The following is a 13,495-nucleotide window of genomic DNA, read 5'->3' on the forward strand; positions in this document are numbered from 1 at the left end:
CTCTTTCAATTTCTCTCAATCTCTCTCAATCTCTCAAATCTCTCTCACAATTTTTCTAAAAACTATCACATTATCCTAAAGCTTTCTCTATCTCAAATCGCTCTTATTTTTTTATAACGGATTCTTTTGGTTATAGTGGCATTCTCGTTGATGCCCAACACAATGTGGAAGAAGACTAATTTCCTACTAATGAATTTGCTACACAGGAATCTACTAATCCGAGCCCTGGTGGACGTACTGGAGGTCGTGGTTGCAATGGTGGTGGGTGTGGAGAAGCGGCGAGTGTAAGTGCGACTGCGTCTGCAAGTGTAGCAACCTCCAAAAGGAAATGCAAGTGCACCTCGACAATTTAGGATCACTTCGACACAATTGAGGAGATCGACAATGAAGGTAACACTAAACATATAGCTCAGTGTAAATATTGTTTATCTAAATTACAAGGTGATACTATTCACGACACCACACACTTGAGAAGACACTCCAAAAAGTGTCTTTAAAAGCTTAGCCAGTCCGGCGCACCCAAACTCCGTCAAATACAATTATCTTTTGATCGCTCAACCGGTGGTCTAACCACTTAGAAATACGACCCGCAAGTAGATCGTATGGAAGTTGCACGAATGATAGCTGCATTAGATCAACCACTTAGTTTTGTAGAGTATCCTAATTGACAACGATATATTAAAATTGTACATAATCCTAATGCATAGTTCGCTTCAAAAACTACTCTTAGGAAAGATTTATTAAAATTATTTGAAAAAGAAAAAGAAGCATTGATAAACCTTTTACACTCGACTAGCGGGTGCGTTGCGTTAACAGCATATATTTGGTCTGCCGTTGCCAATAAAGATTATTTAGCTGTAACCAGACATTACTTTAAAGGATTTGATTTAGATAAGAGAATATTAAGTTTTAAATGTGTTTTAGGATCACATAACACGAATTTAATATATAATACAATTTTAAATGTAAGTGATGAATTTAGATTAAGAGATAAAGTAATGGCTATAACATTAGATAATGCTAGTGCCAATACAAAAGTAATTGAGTACTTTGAAAATGATTTAAGTTTATTTGGTGACGGTGTCACGTAATTAATTTAATAGTTAAATCCGGTTTAAAAGAAATGGGTACTCACATTAAAAGAATTAGAGATAGTCTTGCATGGATTCAAGGTAGTAACCAAAGACAAGAAGATTGGTTTAGATTCTTACAAGCATTAAATATACCTTCTAGAGCATTAGCGTTAGATATGCTTGTAAGATGGAACTCAACTTATATAATACTTCAACAATGCAACCCCTATAAGGATGCTATAACAAACTATATGTGTGCAAAATTAGAAGTAAGACATATAAACGCATATGATTGGCAAATTGCCGAAGTTTTTATCAATTTTTAGGTAGGTTTCATGAAGTTACTTTAAAACTTAGTGGAACATATTACCCAACATCACATTTAGCTTTAGGTGAACTTTTAAGAATTAATATTTTATTTAGTGAATATAGGGATGACCCAATCTTAGGAGTTCCTATCCATTCTATGGAAAAGAAATTTAAAAAATATTAGTTTAAGTTGCCTTTGTTGTATGGTTTAGGTACTATTTTTGATCATAGATTAAAATTAGACGGTTTAGAAAGTAGTTTAGAAAACTTAGGTGAATTTTTAGGCATCAATTTTTCGGACCAATTTCCAACAATAAAGGAAAAAATATATTCGATCTATAGTAAATATGATAATAGGTTTAGAAGCACAAATTCTAGAGTACAGGAACCGCAACAACAAGATGAAAACTCGCATTCATTCTTGAATATTTTCGGGTTGAAGAAGAAGAAGAAGACAACTCAAGCAGAAGTTGGGAGTGGATCTTCATCAACAGGTGGCAGCGGCGGCGGCAACTTCAACGAGCTTATTGCATACCTCAGTGAGAGCTTAGTAGTCGACAGTACTAGAGAATCGTTTGACTTAGTTCAATGGTGGAGGGCACAAGCATTAACTTGGCCAATCCTAACTCGATTGGCAATGGATATATTTTCGATCACAGTCTCCATTGTTTCATCCGAACAAGCCTTTAGTACGACATGACGAATACTTGAGGAACGCCGAAACACATTGCAAATGGACATTGTTGAAGCCTTGGTCTGCATTAAGGATTGGGATCGTGTCGATCAACGTCTACAGGATACAATTTCGCCGGCAAGTCAAGAATGAATCAATGAATTTAATAGATTAACATGTAATTTTGAAGACGATCTTTCAACTTCAAATTAAATTGTAAATTTATAATTTGTAAATATGTATTTACTTTTGACATTGTAATTGTATAACTTTGTAAGTTTGTAAAATTTATAATTCGTTACAAAATGATTGCACTCTTTTTTTCTTACCAAGTTTTTATCCCAATTGAGTTTTTTTGGTAAGATTTTTAACGAGGCAATTATGAATTACGAATTTAAAAATTAATATACAAAATTAATTTATTAAATTGTGTTAATAATGCGTGTTTAATGTTGATTTTAGTTTTTATATAATTTTAACACAAAATAACTTAATAATTATAAAAATTAAAAAATATAAAAAAATTTCGGGCATTTCGAGCGGGCTCGGGCAGCCAAATACATGCCTTCTCGGGCTCGGGTGGGCGGCCCAAAAATTTCAGGTAGGTTAGGTCGGGCATCGGACAAAAACTCAATATTTTCCGATAGTCGCGGATAGTCCGTCCAAAGTTCCAGCACTAATCAGTACACTGATTAGCTTCTTTTCTTGAGGCACCATAATTTGTGAGTGATAAGCGTAATTGTTACTTTTTGATCATGAATAGGGATTTATATAAGGATTTAAGTTGTAATTTTACAGGTGAACTAAAGTTAGTGATCAATCAATTAGGTGCAACCGATATAATTGAAGAAAATCAATATATGGGTAATGAGTAAATTCTGTGTGTCGATCAATAGTAAATGGGGCTTGTGTCTCCACTTTTGGCAAGTTTTATTTATTTATTTACTTATCTTTTAGAAAAAGAAAAGACGGATTTGATTGATCATATTGTAAAAAAGAAAAGAAAAAAAAAAGCCTACCCACGTCCTCTCTCTTTTCTTTCCCTCCAGTTCATAGTGCACAATTGCACAAATATGTGTGTGTGTATATATATATATATATATATATATATATATATATATATAGCGTGTCAGTGTGTGTGTTTGTGGCCATCAAACATCGTCATAACATCTTACTTTGAATTATATGTTTGGGCCCTCCACTCACTCTCTCAATTAGTTTCATTGCTTCTTCTGGACCCCTCTTTTGTGCTATGCATCATTATATTACATACCATAAATATAATACATATATATACACGCGCACATACACACATGTATGAATATATATATATATATATATATATTAATCTGCATGCCTTATAATGGCCTTCTGTTTTTTCTCTAATTAGTTGCCCCATGCATAATACTTGTGCAACATCATTATTATTTCCTATTGATCATTTTCTTAAAGGCTATGCTATGCTATACTATATATATATATATATATATTCTATATATATGTATGCATGTATAAAGCTAATGACTCCAACTTTTAAGACTTCTAAATCCAACAAATGTGCATGCAAAGAGACAGAAAGTTTGGCAATTTATTGCCCTCATAACTTAAATGTCTGCTCATAACCAAGTTTTTGCTTGAGATGGAGACTACTCATATCCTTCTCCAAAGCGACAATTCTTACCCAACTTGTTGATACAACACAACGCTGCAGCGATCCTAACCAATTCTATGGCTTATTCTGGGTCTTTGAGCTAGATCCTTATGAATCTTTACTTCATTATCCAGACGAAAGGACAAATAACATGTAACATGGAAAGATCATTACATGTGTGTGTACATATATATATATATATATATATATGGAAAAGTTCAAAAAGTAATAATTGGATGATCCTTGGGTGAATGATTGTGGCAAGTAAAAACTGATCATATTGGATCATGATCTGGGCCATCTGACCTATGTTATATTCATATTAGAGTGGTTTTGAAGTAAGAACGATATTGGTAAATAGCATTAGACAGAATATTAATTATGAGCAGTACTTGCTTTTTGACGATGATCTTATGATTAGACAGATAAATCCATTTTCAGTATATGTAATCTTTTCAAATTAATTGAAATTATTTTAGCTTTTAAAGAAGGGGGAGCTACACACGGATGATTTTATTTTTCTTATCATCATTGCACGTGAGATAGAGTGTACCATGATCAATCACACCGTCTGACCTTTCAAAATTTGCATCCCCATATAAATACATACGTGCGCGTGTCTATATATATATATATTATTATATTATATGTATCCCCCAAGGTCCCATATTCTTTTACTTCAACAAGTTAGAAATTTATAATGGTATAAAATGTAGCACTTGTGTCAAAAATTGTCTTGTGTTGCTCGTACTATATAAATTTAGTTAGCTAGCTAGTACATGAATTAAAACAGGCAGAAAGAAAACAAAAGTACTATATATTTATTATTTAGATATTATCCAACTTTATATTTGTATACATGGTCAAATAAAACTGGGGGATATTTATCTGGCCTTGAATATCCGTTATGTGATTAAATTATTTAAGCTATCCAATAGATTGAACATAATTTTTTTGTAAGCTTAATGAGCCAAGACAAGGAGACAGGAAATTTATTATGTGTGCGAGATGGCTGATTTATATCCCAAAAACTTCAAAACATCTATTACATTATACATATTTTGATTCACACCAAATGAGAAGCGACAAAGCATTAAATTGATGTCGCATAATATGATTGCTAGGTCATTGCCTAAAGTCAACATTAACAGATAGGCATCTCATCACATGGTCTTATGATTCATTAACTTCTCCACTAGACACACACACACACACTAATTAATTATCTATATAGTGGGGAAAATATATATCTTGCTTATCTGGCAATAATCTAATCAAGGGCCACAAAAGAAGAAAAATGGTGGACTACTTCTGTTGTTCCAGCATACTGAATAATCCATGATATAGTTCCAAAAGAGAAGCAAAAAAAGAGAGAGACAAACAAACATTCCAAACTGTAAACATTCACAAAACCAAAAAAACCAAAAAAACCAAAAAAAAAAAAAAAAAAAGAAAAGAAAAGAAGAAGAAGAAGAAGAAGAAGGAGAAGCACGAAAAGAACTTACAAAGTAGCTGAAGAGATGTAAAAAAAAAAAAAAAATTGAAATCACGGAAATATTCCTTCACCCTCACAACTTCTAATATCATCAATAAGATCATGTGAAATTAAACAAATCAACCAGCTAATCTGGCTAGCTAGTGAAAATATATATGCAAAAAACATATAAATATACAGTAGTACAAACATATATTATGAAAGTGAGCTAAGCATTGGAGATTGGTGGTCCTGATCTCTTGATGTTATCCATGTTGGTTGTTTCATACACTGGTAGCCCACTTGAGTAGCAACCTAAATCATAGTTCTGCAACTCAAACAGATCAGAGCTTGAATCACTATCTGCACCATCATCTTCAAATTCCTCATGATCAAATCTCCTGATCATTAATCCTTTCTTCTCTGATGGATACTTCTCCGACGCTGATCCATTATTCTTGTTCTGATCCTTGCAGTACTTGATCTTCTCTACATGATCATCCAACCAAGACAAGTCTGGTCTCTGAGGATGATGATCATGATGATCACTATTGTGTAGAGAATTATTATCAGCTGAAGATTTCATGTTAATATTGTTTTGCGCCTTTGACAAGGACAAGGACACAACTTGCTTGTGATCAGAGAAGCTCCTGAGATCCTTGTAGCTCTTTGTGGGGGTTTGGGCATTGATATAAGGAGGTGGTGTTCGGAATCCCGAACTAGAAGACGAATAAATCGACTTCGAATCGGTAGTACTCGAGCTTCGAAAATGGCTTATGCTGCTCCTCCTCTTCCTTCTCCCACCACCAGGGCTGATTTCCTCTTGGTCATCTTTCATTGACTGAGTTGTTGACTTTGACTTCTTCTTCTTTGATGCGGATTGGTTGAAGAGGGAGTTCAAGAAACTGGCTAGCCTCCCTCCTGGAGAGCTTGGCTGCTTGTATTTCTTGTCCTTGATCTGCTTATCCATCACCGTTTGATGATGATGATGATGATGAATATGATGAGGGTTATTAAGAACATTTCTCATTGGCATGTCAAGGCTAATTCTTCCTCCTCTCCAGCCTCTATGATGATCCTGATCTTTCATGATCATCTTCTGAGTAAATGATGAGCCATTGTAGCCTAAAGCTTCATTATATCCAGAGAAGTACCTTGCAGCCTCAAACACGTCGAGCTCGCCGGAGTCGTTCCTCCGGTGGAACGATTTCTTGTGTAGTTTATCTGTGTGATCAGCTGTAGAAATTCCTGCCACAGACATTTTTTTTTTTTTCTTTTTAAAATTTTTTTTTTATGATGATTATGAGGATGATCAAACTCTCTCACAAAGTAAAAATGTGGTGATGTTTTATGTATGTGTAATTGTGATGACACTTTGCTTTGGAATTAGCTAACTAGTTGTGTCACTAGTACTGGTGGTGAAGGGTATTTATTTTGGGAAGGGGAAACATGAAAAGAAAGATGAGAGGGAGTTTGTGGGATAATATGGAGAGATTAAATGGGGCTTTTGAAATGATTGAGAGTAGTGGGAAGAACGCTTTATAATAATCATTTATTTATTTATGTTTTTCTAAAAAAAACTTTTTTGTGTGTGTGTGTGTGATGGAGAAGATTATGGAGGTTTTTGGCAGAGACCCACTTGGTGGTAATTTGTGCTTTTTTAGGTATGCACAATAGAGAGAGTGGGGTACTAGGGAAACAACAAAGGTTTTTTCTTTTCTAACTCTCTTTTTTATTAAAAAAAAAATATCATTTTCTCATGCTATGAAAACCAGATGTTTGTGTTGGGGATGGTGGGGGGCAAAAGAGATGTGCTTTATTTTTTATTTTTTTCCTTGGATTCTTGGCTTCTAGTTTGAAATCGATTTAAATTTGCTCTCAAGTGGATGTTGGCTATGGCTACATATATGGACGACATGTATACTTACTAGCTATCTCACACTTATGTGCATATATATATATATATATATTATTTTATTTTTAGATATATACGTGATATGTGATAGATAACAAAATATCCCACGTAGTACACCTTCCTTTTATAAGCTTATAAGTCACTCTTAAAATATAAGAAAAAGCTAATTCTTATCCAAGGCAATCTATTACTTGCTTAGATTTACCATGGCCCAGTAATATTTGGCTGCCTCCTCCTTGGTGGAGCTTCGTTTTCATGTAGTTATAATATTGGATATTGGATATCTTTAGCAGAGTTAGAACGCAAAAAGTAATTGGTAATATATATATATATATATATATATCCCAACTTAGTTAAGGGTTCGAGCTAGCTACAAAATATGTAAAACAAAATTAAAGAAAACTTTGATTTTTTGCAGCCACGTTTTTAAGGAAAAAATCAGCTTGGAAAATCCAAATGAGAGAGATAAAGATTATAACATCGAATCTGCCAGAACATATATACAACTGTTGTTAACTAAAGTACTCGCTACTTAAACACATAAATGAGTGGCTCACCATGTATCACAATAACAACAAAAACTTCTTTTTTTTTTTTCCCCCCCCTTCTCTGTGATCTAGGGTCAGTCTTTATCGTGCATGAGTTCTAAAAAAAACTCAAAAACAAAAATTTTAGAATCTCTAAACAAGTACTAAATAATCCCAAGTCCCACAAAAAATTATTGAGTTTTAAAGCTTAAAAGAACAGACGCACATATATATTATATCAAGTGTTTAACAACTTTCTCTTCTTTTTTCCTTTTCTTCTTTACACACACTGGGGCAGTCAATGAGTTTGGCCCATCAAAATAGAGTCCCCATTCATTGTTGTCGGGGCAGTGGCTGTATCCATATGGACGTGTGGTGTTGCACACCACACGTGCATAGATGACGAGATTATCCTCTAACCCTACTTTCTCGGAAAAATGCTAATAAGTCCCGCGATCGATGTAAAAAAATAAATACAAGGTACCACAAAATTTATTAGAACATCCTAATTAGCTTGACAAAATTTATAATGTGGATTACAAGTTTCAATTCATAACAAAATTTGGAATAAATAGTAGTGGTCTTCACTAAATATATCCGCAAGCTAGATATGTGTACCCACATTTAATGTATTGGAATCTAGAGAGATTTTGAAGCCTATTGAGGGTGGGGATTGATCATGATAGTTGCATTTAGGCCTTATGTGCATGGTCAATTTTTTCTGCATTGATGATCAAAATGTGAGAAAACTTAAAATGGTCCCCTTTCTATCTGCCCTTTTCACCATTATAACTACAAGTAGTCTCAAAGAAAGACTCAAACTCAAATCTCAGTGTCATCGTTTTCAACTAGATTTCTAATCAAATCTGCTGTCACAACACTCTCAAAAGACCTTGACGGACGATTCCTCTGCACCCACTACTATTACCCCATCATCTCTCTCTCGAAACAATTGGGCAAGAAAGAAAAATGTGACAAAATTTTGGTCATATTATTAGGCCATCACCCACAAATTCGGATATAGATTATGGACCAGTTTGACAAATATATATAAATATATTTATATACTTGAGTGTCACGGAAAGATTTGCTCATTCAATGCGCTGACTATCGTATGTCTATATGATAAATCATACCATGTTATTTTTAAGTGTAAAATTTTTTCAAGTTTGTTCAACCTAAAAATAATTACAAAAATAGTTAATATAATCAATACGGGCCAAATCAAACTAATTAATCCAATCCATTCCATTCCAAGATGAAACTTTCGTAATGATCGGAGATAATATATAAAAACTTACGAAAGCTTTTATAAATCATTAATGCTACTAAACGACTATCATATGGCCAACATTGGAAGTTCATGATTTAGGGCCCACATGAGGCAAAATGCAGACTCCATTGGAGGATGTCGTCCACACAAAAGTGGCCCGTTAGGCGAAGTGTTAGGATCAGATTAACATTGCCTTGACACTCTTGTCGCCACACTATAAGGGGGGGCTTGCAATTGCAGCTAGTGTCTTCATCTCATTATATATATAGGTCTATATATTATTCACGTATAAAATCTTGGATGGATATGTACATGTATTACAAAGAGATATGTTTAGTTGCTTTCTTTTGTTTTGCACCATGAGTTCTAAAAGTTACCTTTCATGGCCATAGTTTTCCCATTAGTCCCATCTGTGATCTATTCGTCTATGTTTTCGGTATCTTTTGCTAGCTCTATAGAAATAACAAAGATTTTTCCATATGTAGAAAAAAAAAAAAGAAAATTAGGGAATACAAAGAGAGAGTTCACTGTATACAATGTGATTAACTCATGAATGATTCAATTTCATTCATCATTTAAACGTCGTACTATGGAATGCCCTGAAGTACTCCCCTGAACTCAAAAGTTGATGTAATATGGAATGATAAACTCTATCTGTCGCAATCTTGTTTTTAAGTCGATCTTGAATATGTCTGATTTTCAACATTGTTAATAATAAGAAGGGTAGGTTTCGTTAGTTTGTCGTTTATCTCAAAAGCTTAGGTTATTAAGAAGCGTACAAGAGTACAAATAATGGTATTATACTCTTAATACTTTCTCTTTTAAGTGTGGCCCTTGATCAAACAAACTGGCCAGCCCGAGCCATAGCTTATCAAAGGAAATAATAAGCCCATACGTGATGAGTTACGAAGTTTTAATAGGATTCAAACACAAGACCATTGATCACCTCTTAGAGTGACATGTTAATTTATTAATCCATTCTAAAAGTTTAATCTTTTAAGAGATGTGTTAACAGTAGTATTATACTTTGATAGGTTGATAGTTCCAGTTTGGATGCTCTGAGTTTTGGTAAAGTAGATCGATCCTAATCCATTCTAAAAGTTTAATCTTTTAAGAGATGTGTTAACAGTAGTATTATACTTTGATAAGTTGATAGTTCCAGTTTGGATGCTCTGAGTTTTGGTAAAGTAGATCGATCTAAACGCCGTGAAAAAACAATAACATAATGTGCGCTTGCTTAACTATAGAATGGTAAACTCTGTATTTTTCCATATTAGGTACTAATTCAACACCCTAAATGCCTGATAATCAACCTTGTTAATTTTAAAAAAGATGAGCATAATCCAGATGATCATAGTTTTGAATTAATTGTTGATACAAATTTAGATGAGTCAAAATGACTAAGAATATCATGGATCATAGAAATAACCCTCCAGGTATTATATCTTTTACTAGTTAATACACTCAACCGGCAGACGAAAATTCAAATAAGAGTCTTAGACCAACTTTTGGTACCGAAAAATAAAGAAAGCATATATGGTAAAGAAGAATATCTTGGTCTACCCGTGGAGTTGTGTTTTAATGGGATTATTTTTTTTAACGATTTGATTTATAGTAAGAGTAATTCTGTATCTCACGTGGTAAATTTTTAACGTTGACATGCACAAATCAGATCGTTGAAAAATGAATCTAATAGTTAGTAACGACAATATCTATCGGTAATAGCTTTCTCTCCAATAAAAATTTAAAAACAAGAAAAGTTTTTGCCTGACCCCACAAAAAACTCAACAGCTTGTGTTCACTGCTGAGACAAAATGGGACACGGCCCAAAATTGTCCCCCAGTGCCACCCCATTGCAGCCAAAAGTCTGAATATTGTTGATATGCTGGTAGTGTGGTAGGTGCAATCTTCAATGTGATGCCTCGCGTTGGAGTAACCTCACCAGTTGTACAAAGGTTTCTCCTTAGAGGAGAGAGAGAGAGAGAAGAGAGAGAGAGAGAGAGAGAGAGAGAGTGGAAATATAAAGGATGAGATAAGATGAGATAAGAATAAGATTTGGATATCATGTGGATCCTTTTGTAGAAGGTTCATCGAATGCAGCTTCAAAACAGGATGTGTCAAGAACACACATAAGAAAAAGAAAAATCAAAGATTGTAATATAAGATTAGAATTTGCTTGTATGGAATAATAACTAATAAGGTTAGTTGTTTTATCTCTACATCTAGAAAAACCAACGAACCAATGACTCAAAATTTCCGAGACAAGGCAATTCCTCCTAATAGACGTGGCAATTTTAGCTACACATATAGTGCCCTTGTAATTTATGATCTCCTGGAAAGGCCTACTTTTTTATGGCTAACATAATTCATTTTCAAGCTCTAAAAGACGGGTGATGATAATTGGCCATGTGGTCTCATCACCACAACAACAAAATTAAATCATATCACCTCCAACAAGCTAGCTAGAGACACATCACATTTGTGTCTTGTAGTTTATTAAGTGAAACATAATTTTGATTTGCTCCAAAGTGCTTACCAGGGTGTTCTTATAGTGTTATGTCTCGAGCTTTTTATTTTTTATTTTTTATGAATTCACATCCAATATGGATAAGAAAAAAAGTTCCTTTTTTGTGTAAAATCTTATGTCTAGAGATAAGACTCAAAAATCTTTTAAAGATATTTTGTCACTCTTTTGATAATAATATCACTTGCATATGTGGCAGGGAATGGAGGTCAATTTTCAGGTGCTATTTTTTGAATAATTGATGGGTAACACCGTGAATGGAAATAACATGAGATAGTGAGTGACAATGTGGGTTTGGATTGGTGGATATCAGATATTTCTTAGTTGGGCATGTGATGTGAACAAACGTTGCATGTATAACTTAGTAGTGAAATTAGTTTATTGCTATTCTTTTTTTGAAGAGGCAATTTGGATCCTCACAGACCGACTTTGTAATAGTTTGATACTAGGTAGGTATCTGTTTTAAGTATTCAGTATTGAGGGATTTTACCCACATTAAGCTAAGCAGCAAAACTTGAAGGCAAAAAAAAAAAAAAAAAAGTAGAAAAAAAGAAAAAACCAAACAAAAAAGAACTTGCCTAGTCATGAATTAGCAAATACGAGATCAGAAAAAAAGAAAAAAGAAAAAAAGAGGAGTTATTAGGCTTCAAAAATTGGGCCGAACTTTCTTTTATCCCTCTAGGCCGAGTCCAGGTATTAGTTCAGCCCTGCCCCGGTTTCTGGGCTATATTTGTGCATATAGTTTAGATTGGGAAATATGGACTTACCTTTTAAGCGTAATGGACACTAATTTTTACTTCTTACTAATTAACATCCTTTTGGTTAATTAATTATTTAACTAAAAATAATATTAATTAAGAGTAAAAAGTAAAAATTCAGACTCATATATTCTAAGAGGGTATTTATCTCCTTTGACTACTCTTTTTAATTTTGATATTCTTTCGGGTGTAAATTACGCCAAGCATACTAACATTTACTTCAAAATAAATGTTTTTTTTTTTAATGAAAAGACATTTTACTCTTGTTTATACCATCAGAAATTAGAAAGTAATAAATTTATAAAATGACGTTTTTATCCTTTTTCTTTTCTTGAAATATGTAAGTTGTGTTCTAAATTAAGGAAATACACACATCAATATTGACTTCGGTGTACAAAAACATTTAACTCTAACATGCGACTGGTTTTACCAGTACAATCTAATGATACGCAAAGGATAACAACATGTATGCTTAGTTTCTTCCATGTAAAAACACATAGGCGAACAAAATATTGAGTACTCAACCGGCTCTTTGAAACAAAACTTGACAATCAATGGAAAACTCCAATTGGCCAAGAAGAAGGTATTGGAAATGGTGTCCTAGAAGCATAAGATGTAATAAGATATTTATTATTTATTTAATAAAAGAGTTTATTCATTATTTTATGTACATATATTTATGAATATTATATGAATATCAATGAAAATTCTGTGATTATTTATGTAACCTTAAACATTGTATATAAGTGTTATATACGAGAGGATACTGTTTAAGGATAATAATCAAAAAAGCAATGTTCATAATGAATTTAATTAAAGTTCAGAATCTTTAATTAAAACATTATTAATACATGTCATTCCCATTTAGAATGGAACGGTGTTATCCGCACTGTTAATATGGTGAGATATTGAATGAGTGTATTTCGCATAATGAGATTATGTGGAACAAGGACACATACACAATATGAATTTCTAATAATTTCCATTAAGTATAGAAATTCTAATTGAGTCTACCGATGGTCATATATAGGATGGTCTTAATCCTGAGTTCTTAACAGACTCCTATTTATGGATTTGTGTTTTTTGATTTACTCGGTACGGATTCTGAGATCCTGAATCCTATTCCTTGTATTTTGGGGACATGATAAAGTAGGTAGCCGGGAATGTTATTATACGAGATGGAATCCATTCCTTCTTAAGAAAGTAGTAGATAAATAATTCTCTTAAGTGTTGATTCGATATTTGGATTAGTAAGAGCGCTCTGGTTCATGAATGTGTTTTATGAATCACTATCCATTAGAGAATCAATGGTACTCAA

General features: G+C 33.4%; 1 protein-coding gene across 1 annotated transcript; it reads right to left on the reverse strand.

Annotated features, from left to right (window-relative positions):
- Positions 1–5,409: 5,409 nt before the first annotated feature.
- LOC21409115 (protein BIG GRAIN 1-like E) lies at positions 5,410–6,711 on the reverse strand. The gene has a single exon (XM_010093308.2). It carries the CDS (start codon positions 6,439–6,441, stop codon positions 5,410–5,412), a length of 1,032 nt encoding a protein of 343 aa, XP_010091610.1. The 5' UTR covers positions 6,442–6,711.
- Positions 6,712–13,495: the final 6,784 nt, after the last annotated feature.

The sequence above is a fragment of the Morus notabilis genome, unplaced genomic scaffold (genome assembly GCF_000414095.1).
Source record: "Morus notabilis unplaced genomic scaffold, ASM41409v2 Scaffold73, whole genome shotgun sequence".
Classification (NCBI taxonomy): Eukaryota; Viridiplantae; Streptophyta; class Magnoliopsida; order Rosales; family Moraceae; genus Morus; species Morus notabilis.